The 21568-nt window shown below is 46.3% G+C and overlaps 2 protein-coding genes across 2 annotated transcripts in view; both read right to left on the bottom strand.

Moving 5' to 3' along the window:
* Positions 1-72: 72 nt before the first annotated feature.
* Positions 73-15886, bottom strand: LOC142363204 (SUN domain-containing protein 1-like). The gene is given in 24 exon segments (XM_075436079.1): positions 73-213; positions 842-907; positions 1233-1400; positions 1888-2003; positions 2354-2438; positions 2979-3149; positions 3235-3465; positions 3622-3767; positions 4982-5040; positions 5153-5246; positions 7631-7729; positions 9145-9255; positions 9576-9659; positions 10677-10818; positions 10915-10982; positions 11616-11807; positions 11912-11939; positions 13057-13270; positions 13487-13681; positions 13958-14049; positions 14440-14495; positions 14614-14687; positions 15219-15269; positions 15732-15886. Coding segments are annotated over 24 exon segments (2838 nt in total).
* Positions 15887-18943: 3057 nt separating this feature from the next.
* The window catches only part of LOC142363273 (SUN domain-containing protein 1-like), a 43309-nt gene continuing 40684 nt past the window's right edge, over positions 18944-21568 (bottom strand). Inside the window, 5 exon segments of the mRNA XM_075436718.1 lie at positions 18944-19011; positions 19014-19056; positions 19512-19604; positions 20444-20611; positions 21099-21214. Coding sequence (XP_075292833.1) covers positions 18944-19011; positions 19014-19056; positions 19512-19604; positions 20444-20611; positions 21099-21214 — 488 coding nt within the window.

Genomic DNA, 21568 nt, shown 5'->3' with positions numbered 1-21568 from the left:
TCGCTGCCCGACTTCCGCCCACTCCGACGGGGGCCTGCGAGACTCAGGAGGCGCGACTGCGCGCAGGCGGCCTCAGCCACGTGGCGCGGGGGGGGCACGGGCGGTGGCCAGGGGCGGGGGGCGGGCGGTAACCTGCAGCCAGCACTGCCGCGGCCGAGGGAAGGGGGTTCGGGGAGCGGAACAAAGCCCGAGCCCCAGCATCTCAGGCACGAACTGGGGAGAGGGTATTGCAGACCGCTGAGACCCAGCTGGGGGGAGAGAGGAAGGGGGAGAAGGCATTTGGCAACAAAGTCCCTGCGCCTCCCCTCGGGCAAGGGGCACTCCTTGGGTTTTACTGGTGTAGCGATCGCAGCAGGTGATCAAAAATACAGAAAAGAAACTTTGATTTCTTCTTTCAAACATTATGTGCGCTTTCAAAAATTAAAACTCTTTTATTTAAACATCTCAACAGCATCTTGTCAGTTCCGAGGCAGCAGAGAAGAACAGATCGCGTGGTGAAGGGCTCCGGAGCGAGGGGTCGCGCCGGGGAAACCTTTTCTCAGCGGCAGAACAGCCGAGACAGGCGCCCGGCGAGAGAGAGCGTGTCCCCCCCAAACCACCCCCCCCCCCCCAAAGAAGAGCGGGGTCAAGAGTGACGGCGGCACCCTCCCCCCTCACAAAAGCAGCCCAGAGGGAGCGCGAGCGACCCGCAGTGCGGCGACCAGGACAGGCAAACAGGGCCTGCCACGGCAGCTGGCGCAGGCAGCTGGCGCAGGCAGGGCCCCGAGGCTCGGCCAGCTACCGGGGTAAATTCAGCCGGTGGTCATCACTTGCTCAGCTAGTAGCTATGGTCTCCACTCGCCTGAAAGCCGTCACCAGGCGGAATACGGCGACCCAGACACATCACAGACAAGGTGCAAAGCCAACACTGGGGAGGGAGAGGGTAAGCAGTAGGAGTGGTGGAAGGATGGAACAATTTGAGTGTCCGAAAGAACGATACCAAATCAAAAACAGTCACCTCCCTCCAAAAACGTTTACTACTGTATAAAGCAGGAAAAAAAGAAACAGCTCCCTCCAAATTAGCTGTAACACTTCTTATTCCTAGTCTCAAAGCTGATTACAAAAACAGCAATTTTAAAAGCAAACAGTTTCTCTCCTTAGCTGTCCTCCCTTCAGTCCTTATTTTCCAAGATCTGCGCCACAAATATTCTTTATGCATACAAATATCCTCTGAAGTTCACAGACAGACTTACATATACTGCAAAGCTCCTCAGAGCACTGGAGATCTCTCCTGTTGCTGAAAGTGCTTTTGGGATGTGTTCCAACGTAAAGGCAGTCGGATAGATCTTCCTTGAAAGTCGAACTACGAGACACCCCTGTGGTCCTTTGAAAGCCCAGCAGTTTCCTGGATACGTGTCCGGCTAGACAGGAGGAAAGGGGAGAGAACAGGATGGAACACAACAGCAACAACAAAACCTGCAGCCACAAGCATTTTGCCAGAAAGAGTTGTGGCGAATTCTGAATTATTAGGGACAGTCTTAGAGAGTAAGTGGCAGAATATTATCTATTTGGTAGCATCCTTCAGGGAGACAGCACATCCACCCAAACAGCCAGCAGCGTTTTGAAGATCCGCCTGGAGACTACTTCACAACAGGAACCCTCCCAGTGCTCACACTCTGCAGAAGTCCAGTGTACCACCCAAGCCTCCTAGCAGGGTCTTCGTTTTGCTAGAAGACGACTTGAGCAGCGCCCAGGAACTACCAGAAGAATGGCACTCTTGGGAACATCGTTCAAAGGACCCATGCCCCACAGTGTGTTGCAGACAGAAACATCCAGCATCCAAGAAACAATCCAAACCCCTCAGCACAAAATAACATTGCTGAATTTCTTTACTCGGCCTTTAATTACCTGAATCACCGCCCTTGGAGGCTGAGAGAGGTACCACAGAGGAATTCCAAAGAGGCTGATCACTGCTGGTTTGGTGTTATAGGTTTCAGAACAGCGAGTACTCAGAATGCTGCCACCTTAAAAAAGATGTATCAGGTTAGCCGAAATAATTACTCATTTCTTCCTGAAGACTTTTCAGCCAGAGATTTGTACAAAGCTTCGTGAACATACCAGTTCTTTTCCTCAAAACCAACTAGTAAAGATACTGTTCAAGTCTAGTCATTGGCTGGGGATACAATGCTTCTATCAAGTACAGTGTTCTTTTCAGAATGTTCAAGGCTTTTCACCTCAGAGGGCTAAAACATACACATTTTCCCTAGCGAGTTCAAGTGGTGCGTACACCCCACGCAAGCAGATCTTTCGACATTTTTAGTAGATACTATAAAATAACACGAATTGTGAAAGTGGAGTTTCCTCCACTATTTACCTGCAGATTCCAAGGCGAAATCCACCATACCAGTCTTGTCTCGAGAGAAAAGTTTCAGGGCATTGTTTACAATAGTCTGGACTTGCTACAGATGTACACATAGAAGGGGAGAAAGGGAAGAATTTAATAATATCAACTGATAAAGTAATTGATCTATACACATCTGTATACATGTAGAATAAGCATCTTTTTGAGATGCTGCACTCCATCGCAAGTCTTTGAAAGCCTCTCTCAAGACAGAGGCCATTTTTAGTGCATGGTTTTTTGGCTTAAAATACAAATTCATACTGCATATTGACTGGTGCTTTCTTCAAAAGTTGCATTCTTTCCCCCACCTTCCCCAGACCCTGAGCTGCATTGCTTTGGTATGGCTGTTTTTTGGGAATTCTGCAATTTTCAAGATAGCATACTTTGGAAAAAAAAAACAACATTCGCAACAGGCAACAAGCAATGCTGTAAGGGTATGCTTCATCAAGCATTTTCTGTAGTTCTCCCCATTTCAATTCATGTTCTAAACATCTCTTCAAGCCACTGACGTTTATATTGACTGCGATGCTCCAAAAAATGCCTAGAAAAGGACTCCTTACGGTTTTAGTTGAACTTGCAAGAACTTCAACTCACTCACCGCTTCTGTGATTCCACGAACCCCTGCATTAGTCACAGCCTTTGTTACTACTTCAGATGTTAGCTTTTGGTTTGTCACAGACATATGGAGACTGATCTTCTGGAGGATCTGCAACTCTAGATCCTGCAGAAAAGGCTGCAGATCACTTTTGCTCACAAAATTGGACGCAAGCCTGAATCAAATGGCTAGTAATCTGCGTTACTAAAACAGGATACGTCGATCAGCACCAGAAAGCACCAACAACTGACTATCTTACCTTTTGCTCGTGTCTCACATCTTGAGGATGCTGACCCATCATATTTCTTATTAGCGTCAATGTTTCGCTTTTGTCACTTTTCTGGGCAACCTGATCTTGAAGGTTCTGGAGTAGAAGCATCACTTTGCTATATTTTTCATCAAGGTGATGGTATCTCTCAGACAGAAAGGCCATTTGCTTTTCCAGCTCACTTTCACTTTCACGACCAGAAGCAAAGATGTTGATGGAATCCTAAGGTATACAGAATTTTTTTTTATATATGTAAAGATCAAGACATTTATTCACATTAGCCTTGTGTGTCAAGTAGTTCATGCCAAATATTGAAGGCATGGCAGTTAAGAAGTCTTCCAAGATACCAGAGTTCTTCCCTAGACTGTTCTCCCTTACCTCTGGAGGTTGCACAGAGTGCAAAGAATCAGCCTGCGGTTCACGAACACGGAGAGAGTCCTCTGTTCTCTGTATTCTATCAATTTTGATCCAGTTCAACGAAGGTATTAGTGAGAAGCAGCCATCAAACCCCCAGAACCATATACCTAGATCACAAACAAAAGGCAAAAAGGGTGTTCAAGAGAATTCCCCCTGAAGACTGCTTAGATCTACAGGTCGTCTTCCTACTTCGCAACACAAGCTACCTCAAGTTTGCAAGGTAGACGTCACACAGCGCACACTACTCCAGTCTAAACAAAAATCAGTATGAGCCAGCTTTCAAACTGTGAAGTCAAGCACTCAAGCACATTGGGGAACATCCATCAGTACCGCTCACACCGTTGTATGGCAGGCAGCTTGCGCTTATGTCTCATGGTATATCCTCGGTCTCATACTACTGCGTCCCTGGGACCTAGATCTCATTTACCAATGAAGACAGGCCATGCTCACTGAAGGCAGATGTAAAAACTGCTTTTTATCTCCATGGAAAATATCTTGCCCTATGCCCTACTTACTACATACCACTTCGCATATCTAACAAAATTTGGAAGAAACTTGGGCTTCCCTGGAAATAATCTTGCATTTCACAAACATGACGCTTGTTTTCGCACTGTCTTAGCAAGAAGTAGCAGCACTTTCTACACAGGGTAGGGAAGTTCTTCCTTTCTTATTCTCCCTAGTACAGAGGATTTTCAATCCTGACTGTAAGTTTCTGCGAAGCTTCATCTTCTCCCCAAAGTAGTTTCTAAAGTTTTTAGGACATGCGAAGACATGAACCTGCTTTTCAGAAAGAGCCCACCACTTTCAGCAAGTGTTTGAAACTGAGTTTGTTTATTTCAAAGAAGACAGCTGGCCTGGAATACTGTCAACTAACCAGTCTAAACAGCAGTATTTTAAGCAACTCAAGGATGGTCCAGAGCAAGGGAAAGACTTCGGATGAGTTGCTCAAAGAACCTAAGCCCACTTTTACGGAGATTAACAACAATCAAAGCAATCGGTACACAACCTGCTCTTTGTGACCTCACTGCTATTCTTATCAAGGGAGGTGAAGAAAAAAGGACTTCAGTGCATTTACTCACCCACTCTCACTTTCTAAAGGGCTCTATGAAATTAAATCGAGGGTATTCCTTTCACGGCAAGGGGAAGGCTACTGACTTGTCAGTACTTTGAAAGCTTGAATTGCTGCCCTAGTCACAAACAAACTTGCTCTTTTTTGCTTCTGCGTCTTCTTCATAAACCGAGAGCTCAACTAAAAACGCTCTCTTGGAATGGCTGCAGTAAGCATACACCGGTCTGTGTCATAACTAAGCGATTCACGTACCTAGTAGAAACAGGAGCGGGAGAAGAAACAGGAACAGCTTGTAGGTCTTTGGAAGGCATCTAGAGAAAGAGAGAGGAAAGTTCACATGAAACAACACATTTCTCCTCTTGTATTGTTTTATAACTGGGTAAATCATTTGCTCACAAAACACTTTTCTCAAAGGATACACACCTCTTTAGAAGAAACACCTTGAGCAAAGACATCAGAGTAGCAAGTTGATACCATCCAGTTCTAAGTAACCGGTACATGCCAGAAGCTGCCCTCCCTAGAAGACAAAAAGTGGTAGCGCGAAATGTCATTACTGCGGCACATGTTCAAAGGAACCAAGCAGAGGGACATGCAACTGTGGCCAAGAATGCTTTGCGGAGCAGAGAAATGCGTGAGCACAGGCAATGCATGCAGCTTATTAACGTCTAGATAGCACAAGCACGACAGCATTGTAACACCAGAAACTCAACAAAACCAACAGCCACGCAAAAATATGAAATGCTCATTTGTTAGAACAACGCTATCTTGCCAGAAGTCAATGTTTGAATCGAAGTTACCACACAATGAAGACAGTTCAAGATGTTTGAAGAAATGCACAGATTAGCAGCGTCAGTTTTTGCTAAGAGGAATACCAAGATGGGCAGTGACTACCAAACCAAAACATGCCCCGTTATTCTTGGCAGAGCTACTGAATGCCTTCTTTGCTTCTGTCTTCAGTGCTAAGACTGGCCCTCAGGAATCCCAATCCCCGGAGGTAAAAGAAGAAGCCTACAAAGAGGACGACTTTCCCTTGATTGAGGAGGACTGTGTGAGGGATCGCTTAAGCGATCTGGATGTCCACAAATCCATGGGCCCCGATGGAATGCAGCCACGAGTGCTGGGAGAGCTGGCGGATGTCATTGCTGAGCCACTCTCCATCATCTTTGAGAGGTCCTGGAGGACAGGAGAGGTGCCCGAGGACTGGAGAAAGGCCATTGTCACTCCAATCTTCAAAGAGGGCAAGAAGGAGGACCCAGGGAACTACAGGCCGGTCAGCCTCACCTCCATCCCGGGAAAGGTGATGGAGCAGCTTATCCTGGAGGCCATCATGAAGCAAGTGGAAGAAAAGAAGGTTATCGGGAGTAGTCAGCATGGATTCACCAAGGGGAAATCATGCCTGACCAATCTGATAGCTTTCTACGATGACATGACTGGCTGGGTAGATGAAGGGAGAGCCGTGGATGTTGTCTACCTTGACTTCAGCAAGGCTTTCGGCACAGTCTCCCATGATATCCTCCTAGTGAAGCTGAGGAAGTGTGGGCCGGATGAGTGGTCGGTGAAGTGGATAGAGAACTGGCTGAATGGCAGAACTCAGAGGGTTGTCATCAGCGGCGCTGAGTCTAGTTGGAGGCTGGTGACAAGTGGTGTCCCCCAGGGGTCAGTACTGGGCCCAGTCTTGTTTAACTTCTTCATCAACGACCTGGATGAAGAGTTAGAATGTAGCCTCAGCAAGTTTGCTGACGACACCAAACTGGGAGGTGTGGTAGATACACCAGAAGGCTGTGCTGCCATTCAGCGTGACCTGGATAGGCTGGAAAGCTGGGCAGAGAGGAACCTGATGAGGTTCAACAAGGGCAAATGCAGGGTCCTGCACCTGGGGAGGAACATCCTCATGCACCAGTGCAGGCTTGGGGTGGACCTGCTGGAGAGCAGCTCTGCGGAGAGGGACCTGGGTGTCCTGGTGGACGACAGGTTAACCATGAGCCAGCAGTGTGCCCTGGCTGCCAAGAAAGCCAATGGGATCCTGGGGTGCATCAAGAAGAGTGTGGCTAGCAGGAGGAGGGAGGTTCTCCTTCCCCTCTACACTGCCCTTGTGAGGCCTCATCTGGAGTACTCTGTCCAGTTCTGGGCTCCCCAGTTCAAGAAAGATGAAGAGCTACTGGAGAGAGTCCAGCGGAGGGCTACGAGGATGGTGAGGGGACTGGAGCATCTCCCCTACGAGAAGAGGTTGAGGGAACTAGGCTTGTTCAGCCTGAAGAAGAGAAGGCTGCGAGGGGACCTTATAAATGCCTACAAATATCTGAAGGGTGGGTGTCAGGAGGATGGGGACAAGCTCTTCTCAGTGGTGCCCAGTGACAGGACAAGGGGCAATGGGCACAAACTGAGGCACAGGAAGTTCCATCTGAACATGAGGAGGAACTTCTTCCCTCTGAGGGTGACGGAGCACTGGAACAGGCTGCCCAGGGAGGTTGTGGAGTCTCCTTCTCTGGATATATTCAAGACCCGCCTGGACGGGGTCCTGTGCGGCCTGCTGTAGGTGACCCTGCTTGGGCAGGAGGGTTGGACTAGATGACCCACAGAGGTCCCTTCCAACCCCTACTATTCTGTGATTCTGTGATTCTGTGATTCTTGGCACCCCATATTCTGTGCTATTCACACACTTGTTCCCGCGTGAAACGGTCTGCTTAGTCTCCCATTGTGCCTGCGAACAGAAATATACCCTCTCATTACGCATATTTTGGTCAATAAAGAAAAGCAGCACATGCATTTCAAGACACCAAAGCTACAGCATAAGCATAGTTGAATTAGTGTACGCCACGTCCTGCAGAGTCCTAGTTTGTCAAAAGGAACGGGCAATGCGCGCGCACACACACACACACACACAGAGACTGAGACAGTCACCTGGAGAAAGAACGGCCAGCCAAAGTGGAGACACCACCTTCTGAGACACAAGCCATCCTGTTGCTCCCACTGTTTGCAACACGTCAAGCATAAAGTAACCTAGATTACAACAAATTCACTTTTTGTGGTAACATACATATATGCGCTTAATCTTCTTTCCCAGCACATGCAGTAAAACAGATGCGATCCCCTGCACATCACACGTTCCGCAATATTTTAAACCATACCTTCCAGTAATCTACAGACTTGGTTCTTCACTGTTTAGAAGCAAAGCAAGCCACTAATAAATATGAAGCCAAGTAAAAGCAAGCCAATTTAGAAACACAATTTTCATCTACAGAGATCAACAGAATGATCAACAGCATCTGTGTAGCGTATCACTTTTCCAAAAATCAAAGTTTACCTTTTGCAGCATGTTTATCTAACAATGTCATGCTAAGTGCAGAAGAAGAGTAAAAAAGTAGTACCACAAAAACAAGTTTTAAGCACATCATTACTTTAAAAGCATCTGATTTGTTCTGAGTTCTACATCAAGTTCATTGTCTGGGTTCATGTGTAGAAGAAGGAACAATTAAAAGTTTTAAATCCTAGAGAAAGAATTAATGATGCCTGAGAAATACTCACAAATAATAGGAAATATTCCCTACTAAAAGTTACAAGCAGTAAACGTTCAATAAACTGACTGTTCCCAAGGATCTTCAGCAGGTCAATTTTGAGGCTCTTAGAAAGAACAAAACCAACAACAACAACAAACCCCAACAGACTAGAACAAAGTGCTGTGACTTGAAGCCCACTGAAGCCAACAATTACTATTTCCAAGACTAGGACTGCTCATTCTACAGAACATACTACGTAGTACAAATTGAGAAAATAATCCTACATTTTTAGATTAGCAGATATGTCTGGCTTCATCTGAGGGACTATAGATCTACCAACCCAATATTTTGCAAAGAATTTAGGTGACTGAAGTGTCTCTAATCATTTTCCTTTGCTGAAAAAAGGGCACTCCACAGATTCTTGATGCCTCTGTCATTCAAGCTAGCAAACGCTCATCTCACAGGGAAGATGCTATCCCTCTAGAAGACTCCTGTAAAAACTGACTATCACTAGAACAAAAATAAAATGTTAAAACCCCTTTATTCAAATCATCTGCACACCAATACCTCATACCTTGCTTTCTTTTCAAGGCAGCTTTTCAACCTGTCAAGTGTACCAACTGCCCCAAAGTGGAATCAATTAACAATATGACTTCTTCTTTCGAACATACAAGGTGTATGCTGTCCCTACACCTTGTTTTTCCTAATAGGTAAGCAGCGCGCCAAGCTTGTACGAAAGCCAGTATCTCAGCAAGAATCAAACAGAAGAGCTGTTCATTAATTTTCTAGACACTTTACACTTTTCATCTACTTTGATAGATGAAGATAAGAAAACAAACACAAAACAATATGTAGGATTAACATTGTGAGATTGCGATTCAAAACAAAAACAAAAGAAAAAAAAAGGTCCAAGTCAACCTGCATAAGAAAAGGTGTGCCAAATGGTCCTTGCTACCCTTTTAGCCCGTAAAGATTGCATGTGGTCTGTAGCGTACAGTTCAAGAGGTTTCTTCCCCTTACGGTCATCACCTGTTGGTTGTGGTAACAGTCGATTAATGGGACAAAGCCAGGATCAAATCAAGATTGTTACAAGAAAACTTGAACAAGTCTATGTCATCACACCAGTTATCAAACCAAAAACCACTAAGCAAACTACAGCAGAGTCAATCTTGCTTGGGGAAATCTTACAGTACACCAGGCAATCGCCATTCTTGCCCCTACGTTCAAGTTGCCAAACAATCGTTGACTTTGCAGCTTCCCTAGAGTCAGGGGCCATCTGATATTACTGTTACAGCAACAACCTGGTGTACAGCCCAAGGCTGAAAGACAACATCAGTCATTCTACTTACATATTGATTCCTCATTTACACCAAGATGGCCATCTTCTCTGTAAAACTCCTTCACATTCATGCTTCCACAGTAGTCTGAGTGAGCTGCAACGCATTCAAACAGCATACATGGAATGTAACTCAAGTTCAAAGCCTTTCACATATGCGCATTTGAGCTATCATGGATACAGATTTCAGCTGAACTGGCTTGGTTCACTACTAAAGCCAGGTTAGTCACAGAAAAACTGAAAAACAACCAAAGCAGCAGCCTACTCTGTGCAAACTTCTTTTTTTTCCTTCTTTAAATAACAGGGGGCCTTTTCATTCAAAAACCTTTCTTGCTTCTTTTCAGATAGCAAAGTTAGTACAAAAGTCCCCAAGTAACAACTCCTCAAATCTTCAGCTCCTATTCCCATCATCCTCCAAATACAGGTGAAGCAATACCTCTTTGTACAGGTCTTACTGGAGATTTTAGAAGACTGAGAAGAGAGCGTTAGCGAGTTACAAGGCACTGAGGCAGAGAGAACAGGAGAGTGCAAAGTTTTATTCACACACAGAAATCAGTTACCTTCTGCCTATGGCAATTTCACTTCACTCACAGAGCAGGCGTTACAGAAGAGAAAGCACTAAAGAAGAATGGAACATTTTCGGGGAAAACAAGATGTGCTTTAGAGTAGTGCGGAGTGATGATGGCAGTTTTAGTTTTGCAAGACAGATCTCATCAAGCTTTAATGGCACAGTGGGCTTAAGGGTATGAAGACAGTCCAAACCTACAGACATTGAAGAGTTAGGATTTGACACTCTCACAGCAAACAGTTTTTTAAAAAAAAAAAATCAACTTCACTTTCTCAATTTAAACATTATCTTCTACCACTTCCTAGTCAAAATCAACATGTGAATCTTAACTGTAACACATATCTCACATATGTGAATCCTGATACTTCCAAAACAGGGGGAAAGTAGGAAAAGGGTAGCACAACTGAAAAGAGAGAAAGACAGGAGCCAGCCAAAAGACTATAGAAAAAGAACACCGTAGTGCCAAAGATGAAGTCCATAAGAAAAAAACCCAACAGACACACTCCAGCTTATTGTGGAGACCAAGGAAGACAACTGAAAAGGTACCTTTTAATTCACAACCCAGCTTCAGCAAAACCATTTGAAATAGTTGCACTAACAGTGATGCAAAAGATGCTGCAGTGTGTTTGACCAATCGCAGAATCTTACTCATGTAGAAACTAACGGATTTCTTGCTACTGAGAACATACTTCATTCAAGAATAGCACACTGACAGAATTCCAAAATCGGTTCCTAATTCAAGGCCACTCATGAAACAACTTCCTGAGAACTGAGGACTACCAACCATCAAGAAATTACAGATGGTATACAAGAGGCAGGCAGATGCAGTCAGGACACTGAGGACAAGCATCCCTATAATGGAGATTGCCTTGAAAAGGCAGAACCTTGTTTACAGCAGATTCATTTGGTTTTGAGCTTTAGGAATATGGTCACCAGGGAGTCTATTTGGAATCAGTTTTCCCCTTTGGAGTTCCATTTTTCAAGGACTTGAGGTTTAGCTTCTAAAAACACTCTAATAAGCTGCACGGTTAAATGAGGAGAAAAAACCCAAAGCAAAGTAGGACAGTATCTCTCCAATTTCTTGCATAACAGAAGCACTGCAAAGTAACTGTTCTGCTCAATTTTGAAAGTTCACATAAGAATAAAAAAAAGCATCAAAAATCTGGACCATACAGAAGCAGTTTCATCTGAAAACCCTTACCAAAACCTTAGAAATAGACACGTATTCGAAAACCGTGTAAGTCCTACAGTAGCACTGAAAAAGAAAAGCTGATGATTAGATATCAGAAGCCAACAAGTACGCAAAGTTTCAAATGAAACAGAGGAAGGTATTCCTTGTAAGCTGATATCTAGAATTTGGATATTGATAAATTTAGCAGGGCAGGAAGAGTACTTAAAGAACACTACATGAAAAAAGCATCAACTGAACTGTACACCATTCTGCCATCCACATGAAAAAAAAAAAAAAAAGAGAAAGTAACTTACTGGATGCATGTTTCTGGCTCCTATCCCTGGAGTAAATTCTGGAAGATGGCACATGAGAAGGCGAGTATGCTGTCAGAACCTCCTTCCGTTTAGAAAGCATCCTGTAATCCCTGCAAGTGTAGCCATTGACCACTGTGCTGTTTTCTGCTGTTTCTGTATCACCATTTCCCTGCATTAGTGTAGTATCACTACCTAGCCAACCAAGAGTAAAACATATAGAGCACTGCTATCAGTATCGCCGTCGCTAGTTACCATTGAATAGAATGCACTCGGAAAGAAAACGAAACCATAGTTACCTTTAGGGTCGCCTTCATCATCAAGACCCTCAAAGGGAAAAAAAAAAAAATTTTGGTCCCAAGACTAAGGAAGTCCCACAATCAACTACGATATCTGACAAGAACTCCAAGTGAAATTCACACTGATTTTAATACTGCAAAGAAAAGCCACTTTATGATTGGTATTTAACATATTTTGCAGTCACTACATGAACAGAAACAGATCCATACATTCAGACGTCAATGTAGCAGGGTAACAGACAGTGAAAAGCATTCTACCATGGGAGCAGCAGACTAAATATGAATGACAACTGCACCTTTTCTTACCTCCCATCTGACTTGAAAGCAGCTAATTACAAGCTTATGCCGTTTCTGTTGCTTGGTAACTATTTTGGTACTACCGTATTTTAAGATTCTGTTTGAAGAGCCAGGTATTTGACAGTTTAGAACGCATTCTACTGAGATTGAAACAACTCCAGGGCACAGGCACACTGACTGGAAACAAATAGTCGTTGATGGTTGGACTTGATGATCTTAGAGGTCTTTTCCAACCTATGATGCTATGATTCTATGATATAGTCATTTGTTGATCTTCTCCTACACAACACCTGGAGTACTGTCTACGTAAAGTATTCTCCTCTTCAACGAAAAAAGTAGGTTCCAGAAAAGCATACTTGTACCTCCTTGCAAAAACAAACCAGCCAGCCACAGACAAAAACCTCCTCAGGAAAGACTGCAGTGCCACGAATTTGAAACTGTCAGATGAAGGTATGTTAAGTTGAAACACACTTCTGGCTACACACAAACAAGAGAAAGCTTTTCCTTTGGCTTTGCAAAGACAAGCTACGTGTTTACCATTCTTCAAATACAGTACTCTATGCACAGATGACAACAGAGAATTACATCTATGCAATCTACGGTGCTGCATCACATATACGTTTGCCTGGCACATTCACTTGACTGTTCAACGCGTCCTGATGCTGACCACACCAGTAAATCAAGTTTACTCACTGGACTGTGAATTTCCAGCAGGCAGACATCTAAAACAAAAGAGTGAGTACGTGCACACGGCTGAGGGCAGAACGGAAACATGGATGGGGAAAGAGGGAAGATGAGGACACACGTTCATACACGCCAACCCAGAAGCAACTTTCACAGTCCGATACAAGCAATGGCAATGATTACCTACCCCAGAAATGATTAACTTCTCTCTGCTCTCGAATCCGGGATTCACCCAATGCACTGGAAACAATTGATGCATCACTGGCATGGCTATTGAAACTGCTTTGGCAGACAATGGAAGAGCGGGACAGATTCTTCCTTGGTGTGTGTCTTGCACTGCCAAATTTCTTATTCACACTTGTGCGGTGCTTCAGCACCCTACGAAACAGAGCAAAGACACATACGATACAGCACGAAAGATGCAAATTTCTCTTTGTCTCTCACTTTAAATGAAAAAAAAGGCAGGGTATGTTAAAACTGACATGACTAAACGGCTCAAATCAGGTTTAAAAGAAAGTCCTCCAACATCTATGCTTTTGCAAAGTCTCAAGAGTCCAACCAAAAAATTAACTTGTGACGACAAAAAGTGCTTACTTGGAAGACTGCTCTCTGAAGGACAGGTTTCCAGCGTAAGAGCTGTCAGGATGGGTATCCTTTGGTGCAACACTGGATTTCTTCAATGCCACAGCAGATAACCGTAAGCTACGCCGCAACATTCTTGGCGAATCAAATACTGGATCTATTTTATTTTCAGTCTCAAAATCCAAAGCAGACGAAGAATAACTCGAACTGCAGCAAAACATGAAGAGCAAAGTTACCTGAGGTGAAGAGAAAATTCCCCTCGTAACAAACACGCCCTTCAAGCTAGTCTGAGTTTCCATTCAAAGCAGTTTATCCGGGGTTATGGAGCAACTCCTACAAGACACGCCACATAATACAAACAGCTTAGAAGTACGTCGATAGTCAAGGTTCTCTTCAGCAATTCACATTACAAGTTGAACAACTGAAAGCTAATGCTAGTTAGAAAGAAACAACCACCATGGAAACCCATGTTTGAAATCAAACCAGAGCAAGCATTCGTTGTACAGCTTTAGACACACAGTTCTGTGGGGACCAAGTGGAGAGAGGAAGTCATTCAGGACAGTTTCTTTGCCACGCTGAGCCACAAATTCAAAATCAGGATGCACTCTCAGTTTCAAGGTAAAGACTCATTTAGAGCCAAAGCTGATATTTTAAACATTTTGGTTGCCCGTTCCTTGCTTGGAGAACCAAAGATCCATATGCCACACTACTCCAAGTTTCCATCTCCCAGCAAGTAAGAACTTCCCCACTTGAAGACACTTCAAGACCTCCCTACTTTAGCTACACTAGTTTAACTACCATGAGTTAAAAAAAACCCCAAGTGTTTTCAAAAGATTTCTTCATCTCTCAATCATTACAAACCTTTAACTCTGTACAAATCAAAAAATGGTTTTGTCTTTCATCCGTTTTTCTCTGGTTTATCCTACAGAGGCAAGTTTACAGGCAGACAAGCTTCCCATCATTACCCCAGGAACTCTACTCCGCACTTTGACATTTGATTCTCTCAGAACCCCCAGGAAAACTTACAATCAAGGCAAATCAGCAACACAAGGCAATCACTAACAGATTAAACAGGGAATCGGCAAGAAAGAAACGTACTAAAACAGAAGTTTAGCCTCAAGCAGAAGCCTCATACTTACACTCGAAGGAAACACTGCTGCGTAGCTGAGCCAAGCTCCTTGCTACAGGGCACTGCGCAGCAGAAGACCAGCTTCTAGAACCACCCAGCATTGTGACCCAAGAATCTAAACGCTCCAGTGCTTTTCTCGAGTGTTCTAGGCTAGCTTTCTTAAGGCGTCTGTCCCTTCTTGGGCCACAGGGATGTACAGAGATGTGACACGTTATTTCCAACGTTCCTGGGGCTTTTGTTTCTAAAAAAATAATAAAAAAAAGAGCTGAGCACAATATTGTCAATGAAAGCAGCTCCTTCTCCCCAAAATCCTAAACAAAAACACAAGCGTTAAAGACCCCAGAACATTACAAAGTAATAATGTCATTTGTATTGTAGAATCATGGAATCATTTAGGTTGGAAAAGACCTTGAAGATCATCAAGTCCAACCATAAACATAACACCGCCAAGTCCACCACTAAACCATGTCCCTAAGCACCACATCTACAAGTCTTTTAAATACCTCCACGGATGGTGACTCAGCCGCTTCCCTGGGCAGCCTGTGCCAATGCTTGACAACCCTTTCAGTGAAGATATCTATCCCAGTATCTCCTCTAAACCTTCCCAGGCACAACCTGACAGCAACGATTGTTCTAAGCATGCCCACAAAGGTAACCCTTAGCCATCTGGGAGGGCATACAAAAAGCATTTCAGGTTGCACAGTGACTGTTGTTACCAGTCTTCAACTCAAAGCACATCTGAGCAACGTCAAAGCGAGCGCAAAAGTCACCTCACCTAAAAGGTCCTCTGCTACTTTTGCATCCGATTTCTCCAAAGACTCCAAACCCAGCACGGACACATCAGCAGCACTGTTTTTGCTACAAAACAGACAGATGCTGCTAGTGATGAACATATCGGTACAGAAAAGAAAACATCAACCAGAATTTTGTAGACTTAGTCTTTTCATCAACATCTACAGCTAAGGCACAGTATCAAGTCTCAGCATTCCCTTACACAAAAGTTATAGTCATTTGATGGCATCAGAAGAGAAGCTTCCAGGAAAGCAAAACAGATGTGGTTACGCTGGGTGCGTGGGAAGGCTCTGGAAGGCCGGGCGGGGAGGGGCAGGGCGGCGGGCCGGGCCCCACCTGAAGAAGAGCGTCCGGTACATCTGGTGCGCCTCGTAGCAGTCGCCCTTCTCGACGCTGGCGCGCAGCTTGCCCTCCACGCGCTGCACGCCGCCGCGGTTCCTGCCGCCGCCTTTGACGGCTTCCTGCTCCGCCGCCATCATCGCGGCCGCCATCGACGCAGCTGAGGGAAGGGGGCTCAGAGAGCGGAATGAACCCAAGCCCAAACATCTCAGGCACGAACTGGGGAGAGGGTATTGCAGACCGCTGAGACCCAGCCGGGGGGAGAGAGGAAGGGGGAGAAGGCATTTGGCAACAAAGCCCCTGCGCCTGCCCCTCGGGCAAGGGGCACTCCTTGGGTTTTACTGGCGTAGCGATTGCAGCAGGTGATCAAAAATACAGGAAAGAAACTTTGATTTCTTCTTTCAAGCATTACGTGCACTTTCAAAAATTAAAACTCTTTTCTCTAAACATCTCACAGAATCACAGAATGGTAGGGGTTGGAAGGGACCTCTGTGGGTCATCTAGCCCAACCCTCCTGCCGGAGCAGGGTCACCTACAGTAGGTTGTAGAGGACCTTGTCCAGGCGGGTGTTGAATATCTCCAGAGAAGGAGACTCCACAACCTCCCTGGGCAGCCTGCTCCAGTGCTCCGTCACCCTCAGAGGGAAGAAAATCTTCCTCATATTCAGACGGAACTTCCTGTGCTTCAGTCTGTGCTCATTGCCCCTTGTCCTGTCACTGGGCACCACTGAAAAGAGCTTGGCACCATCCTCCTGACACCCACCCTTCAGATATTTGTAAGCATTTATTAGGTCCCCTCGCAGCCTTCTCTTCTTCAGGCTGAACAAGGCCAGCTCCCTCAGCCTCTCCTCATAGCAGAGATGTTCCAGTCCCCTCACCATCCTTGTAGCCCTCCGCTGGACTCTCTCCAGTAGCTCCTCATCTTTCTTGAACTGGGGAGCCCAGAACTGGACACAGTACTCCAGATGAGGCCTCACTAGGGCAGTGTAAAGGGGAAGGAGAACCTCCCTCGACCTGCCGGCCACACTCCTCTTGATGCATCCCAGAATGCCATTGGCCTTCTTGGCAGCCAGTGCACACTGCTGGCTCATGGTTAACCTGTCGTCCACCAGGACGCCCAGGTCCCTCTCCGCACAGCTGCTCTCCAGCAGGTCCGCCCCAAGCCTGTACTGATGCCTGGGGTTGTTTCTCCCCATGTGCAGGACCCTGCATTTGGCTTTGTTGAACCTCATCAGGTTCCTCTCTGCCCAACTTTCCAGCCTGTCCAGGTCACGCTGAATGGCAGCACAGCCTGCTGGTGTATCTACCACTCCTCCCAGTTTGGTGTCATCAGCAAACTTGCTGAGGGTACACTCTAACTCTTCATCCAGGTCATTGATGAAGAAGTTGAACAAGGCTGGGCCCAGTACTGACCCCTGGGGGACACCACTAGTTACCGGCCTCCAACTAGACTCAGCGCCGCTGATGACAACCCTCTGAGTTCTGCCATTCAGCCAGTTCTCAATCCACCTCACCGACCACTCATCCAGCCCATACTTCCTGAGCTTCCCTAGGACGATATTATGGGAGACTGTGTCGAAAGCCTTGCTGAAGTCTAGGTAGACAACATCCATGGCTCTCCCTTCATCTGCCCAGCCAGTCATGTCATCGTAGAAAGCTATCAGATTGGTCAAGCATGATTTCCCCTTGGTGAATCCACGCTGACTACTCCTGATAACCTTCTTTTCCTCCACTTGCTTGTTGATGACCTCCAGGATAAGCTGCTCCATCACCTTTCCCGGGATGGAGGTGAGGCTGACCGGCCTGTAGTTCCCTGGGTCCTCCTTCTTGCCCTTGTTGAAGACTGGAGTGACATTGGCCTTTCTCCAGTCCTCCGGCACCTCTCCTGTCCTCCAGGACCTCTCAAAGATGATGGAGAGTGGCTCAGCAATAACATCCGCCAGCTCCCTCAGCACTCGTGGGTGCATTCCATCGGGGCCCATGGATTTGTGGACGTCCAGATCGCTTAAGCGATCCCTCACACAGTCCTTCTCGACCAAGGGAAAGTCATCCTCTCTGTAGGCTTCCTCTCTTACCTCCGGGGCCTGGGATTCCTGAGGGCCTGCCTTGGCACTGAAGACTGAAGCAAAGAAGGCATTCAGTAGCTCTGCCTTCTCTGCATCCTCTCAACAGCATCTTGTCAGATTGCAGGCAGCAGAGAGGAACATACCACGTAGTGAAGGGCTCCGGAGCGAGGGATCGCACCGGGGAAACCTTTTCTCAGCGGCAGAACAGCCGAGACAGGCGCCCGGCGAGAGAGAGCGTGCCCCCACCAACTCCCCCACCCCAAAGAAGAGCGGGGTCAAGAGTGATGGCGGCACCCTCCCCCCTCACAAAAGCAGCCCTGAGGGAGCACGAGCGACCCACAGTGTGGCGACCAGGACGGGCAAACAGGGCCTGCCACGGCAGTTGGCACGGCAGCTGGCGCAGGCAGGGCCCCGAGGCTCGGCCAGCTACCGGGGTAAATTCAGCCGGTGGTCATCACTCGCTCAGCTGGTAGCTATGGTCTCCACTCGCCTGAAAACCGTCCCCAGGCGGAATACGGCGACCCAGACAGAGCTCCCGCATAAACAGGCAGCTGTGCAGGTCTCTGGCTGCAGGGAGTGCCCGAGCCTGTCACTGGTATGGGAGGGCAGCAGGCAGAACGCCTGCGTGCGCTGTGACCAGGTGGATGATCTGCTCGTCCTGGTGGCAGAGCTCAAAGAGGAGGCAGAAAGGTTCAGGAGCATCAGGGAGTGCGAGGGGGAAATAGACTGGTGGAGCCATGCCCTGCCACCCCCGAAACAAGCGCACAGGATGGACGTTCCGCAAGAAGCAGAAGATCCCCTGCCCTCTCGCCACCAGGCTGAAGGAGAGCACCTGAGAGACAGCGGGGAATGGAAACGGGTCCCTGCTCGGGGCGGCAGGCGAATCCCCTCCCGGCCTCCCTCTCCACCCCAGGTGCCCTGACGCAATAGGTATGAGGCAATGGAACCGGAGGGGCAGGCAAATGACGAGGCGGACGAAGGCCCACGCACGGGCTTGCCCAGACCTAGGCAGTCAGCCCCACGCATCACGACTGCCTCCACGAAGAAAAAGGCAAGATTCCAGTCTTCTAGGCTTTCCGGCATATACAAAAATCGAGAACAAAATGCACAACCGTAAAACCAGTCCAAGCTGAAGTGTTGGAGATTATTCGGCAAGTTTCCCATGCACTCTGAACCGATAAAGGCAGGTATATTCCGGATGTCCCCAGTTAGAAACACTCTCAGTTCCACTATTTGGAATGCGTTTTCACTTTTCTCCTGCAGAAGGAAAAAACAAACACACAAACCAGAGTTTGGTTTTGAGTATAAACAGGTGCAACTGAAGGCGCTTTCTTTCATTCCTGCAACTACCAACTTTGATTAATAATTAAGTGATGCCTTGGGAACCTTCTGCCACTAGGAACAGAACCTTCTTTGCCTTACAACCGTTTTGTTGGGTTTTTTTTTGTGAAGGGAGTCAGAAGCAGCATGAAGCAGACTCCTCATACGTTCGGTATCTTCACACCACTTGTGTCCACCTGGCACAAAACTTTCCTCCCCTCTAAACTATCCGAACCTTAGGTTTTGAGGCAGATCAGTAGCTACTTTCCACCTCAGTTTCTACAGTGCCCAACAGAGAATGAAGCCTTTTTCCTTCACTGCTCATTGTGCACTACCCTAGAAAATATGCGTGTGCTTCTTCTGACACTTGAAATCTTCTCATCCAGACTTACCATCACTGGAAAGGTCTGCAGTGGTTCTCCGTCTTGGTCGTAGACATACTGTCCTAGAAGCTTGCCGCCTTCTTGATATTCATTATCTAGACCCTACAACAACAGGAGAAAGACGTTTGCTTCCATCACATTTCAAGTCAAACCAAAGCCAGAAGCATGCCTACCTAACTGCCTGTCAACGCAAGTCTCTGAAACCGAGGTCAGAATACTTCCCGTGGAACGTCATGCTTCTTCAGCCACAGCTCTGCATTTGACTTTCCTGAACTGCAAAGAGCTGTGCTATGTTTGTATGTTGCTGTTTTCATGGTCAAACCCCATCATTTCCATGGCACAACCAAGATCGCAGTGTACAATGTAAACTGCTCAGGACAAACAAGAATGAGAAAACAGCAACATCACAAACAAGACGGAAGCCAAGATTCAGATGCTTGCAGACGGCGGCTTCAGCATTTAATGGAGCTAGACAAATGTTCTCAGGTATCACAGCTAGGCTCTGATGTAGCCTGTGGTCTTCTGTTCTGCAGTCCTGCCTAAGCAGCTGTGGTGCTAGTTAAAAACAATTTAAAACACACTGAAGGCACATCACAGACAAGGTGCAAAGCCAACACTGAGGAGGGAGAGGGTAAGCAGTAGGAGTGGTGGAAGGATGGAACAATTTGAGTGCCTGAAAGAACGATACCAAATCAAAAACAGTCACCTCCCTCCAAAAATGTTTACTACTGTATAAAGCAGGAAAAAAAGAAACAGCTCCCTCAAAATTAGCTGTAAGACTTCTTATTCCTAGTCTCAAAGCTGATTACAAAAACAGCAATTTTAAAAGCAAGCAGTTTCTCTCCTTAGCTGTCCTCCCTTCAGTCCTTATTTTCTAAGATCTGCGCCACAAATATTCTTTATGCATACAAATATCCTCTGAAGTTCAGAGACAGACTTACATATACTGCAAAGCTCCTCAGAGCACTGGAGATCTCTCCTGTTGGTGAAAGTGCTTTTGGGATGTGTTCCAACGTAAAGGCAGTCGGATAGATCTTCCTTGAAAGTCGAACTACGAGACACCCCTGTGGTCCTTTGAAAGCCCAGCAGTTTCCTGGATACGTGTCCGGCTAGACAGGAGGAAAGGGGAGAGAACAGGATGGAACACAACAGCAACAACAAAACCTGCAGCCACAAGCATTTTGCCAGAAAGAGTTGTGACGAATTCTGAATTATTAGGGACAGTCTTAGAGAGTAAGTGGCAGAATATAATCTATTTGGTAGCATTCTTCAGGGAGACAGCACATCCTCCCGAACAGCCAGCAGCATTTTGAAGATCCGCCTGGAGACTACTTCACAACAGGAACCTTCCCAGTGCTCACACTCTGCAGAAGTCCAGTGTACCACCCAAGCCTCCTAGCAGGGTCTTCGTTTTGCTAGAAGACGACTTGAGCAGCGCCCAGGAACTACCAGAAGAATGGCACTCTTGGGAACATCGTTCAAAGGACCCATGCCCCACAGTGTGTTGCAGACAGAAACATCCAGCATCCAAGAAACAATCCAAACCCCTCAGCACAAAATAACATTGCTGAATTTCTTTACTCGGCCTTTAATTACCTGAATCACCGCCCGTGGAGGCTGAGAGAAGTACCACAGAGGAATTCCAAAGAGGCTGATCACTGCTCTGTTGGTGTTATAGGTTTCAGAACAGCGAGTACTCAGAATGCTGCCACCTTAAAAAAGATGTATCAGGTTAGCCGAAATAATTACTCATTTCTTCCTGAAGACTTTTCAGCCAGAGATTTGTACAAAGCTTCGTGAACATACCAGTTCTTTTCCTCAAAACCAACTAGTAAAGATACTGTTCAAGTCTAGTCATTGGCTGGGGATACAATGCTTCTATCAAGTACAGTGTTCTTTTCAGAATGTTCAAGGCTTTTCACCTCAGAGGGCTAAAACATACACATTTTCCCTAGTGAGTTCAGTGGTGCATACACCCCACGCAAGCAGATCTGTGGCTCTCTATTATTCAGTTGTACACTTGCTTACAAGAACTACTCCATCCCCATCCACATGTACCTGGGCTG

The sequence above is a fragment of the Opisthocomus hoazin genome, chromosome 15 (genome assembly GCF_030867145.1).
Source record: "Opisthocomus hoazin isolate bOpiHoa1 chromosome 15, bOpiHoa1.hap1, whole genome shotgun sequence".
Lineage (NCBI taxonomy): Eukaryota > Metazoa > Chordata > Aves > Opisthocomiformes > Opisthocomidae > Opisthocomus > Opisthocomus hoazin.
The sequence above is the reverse complement of the archived record's forward strand: the minus strand, read 5'-3'. Positions and strand labels throughout refer to the sequence as shown.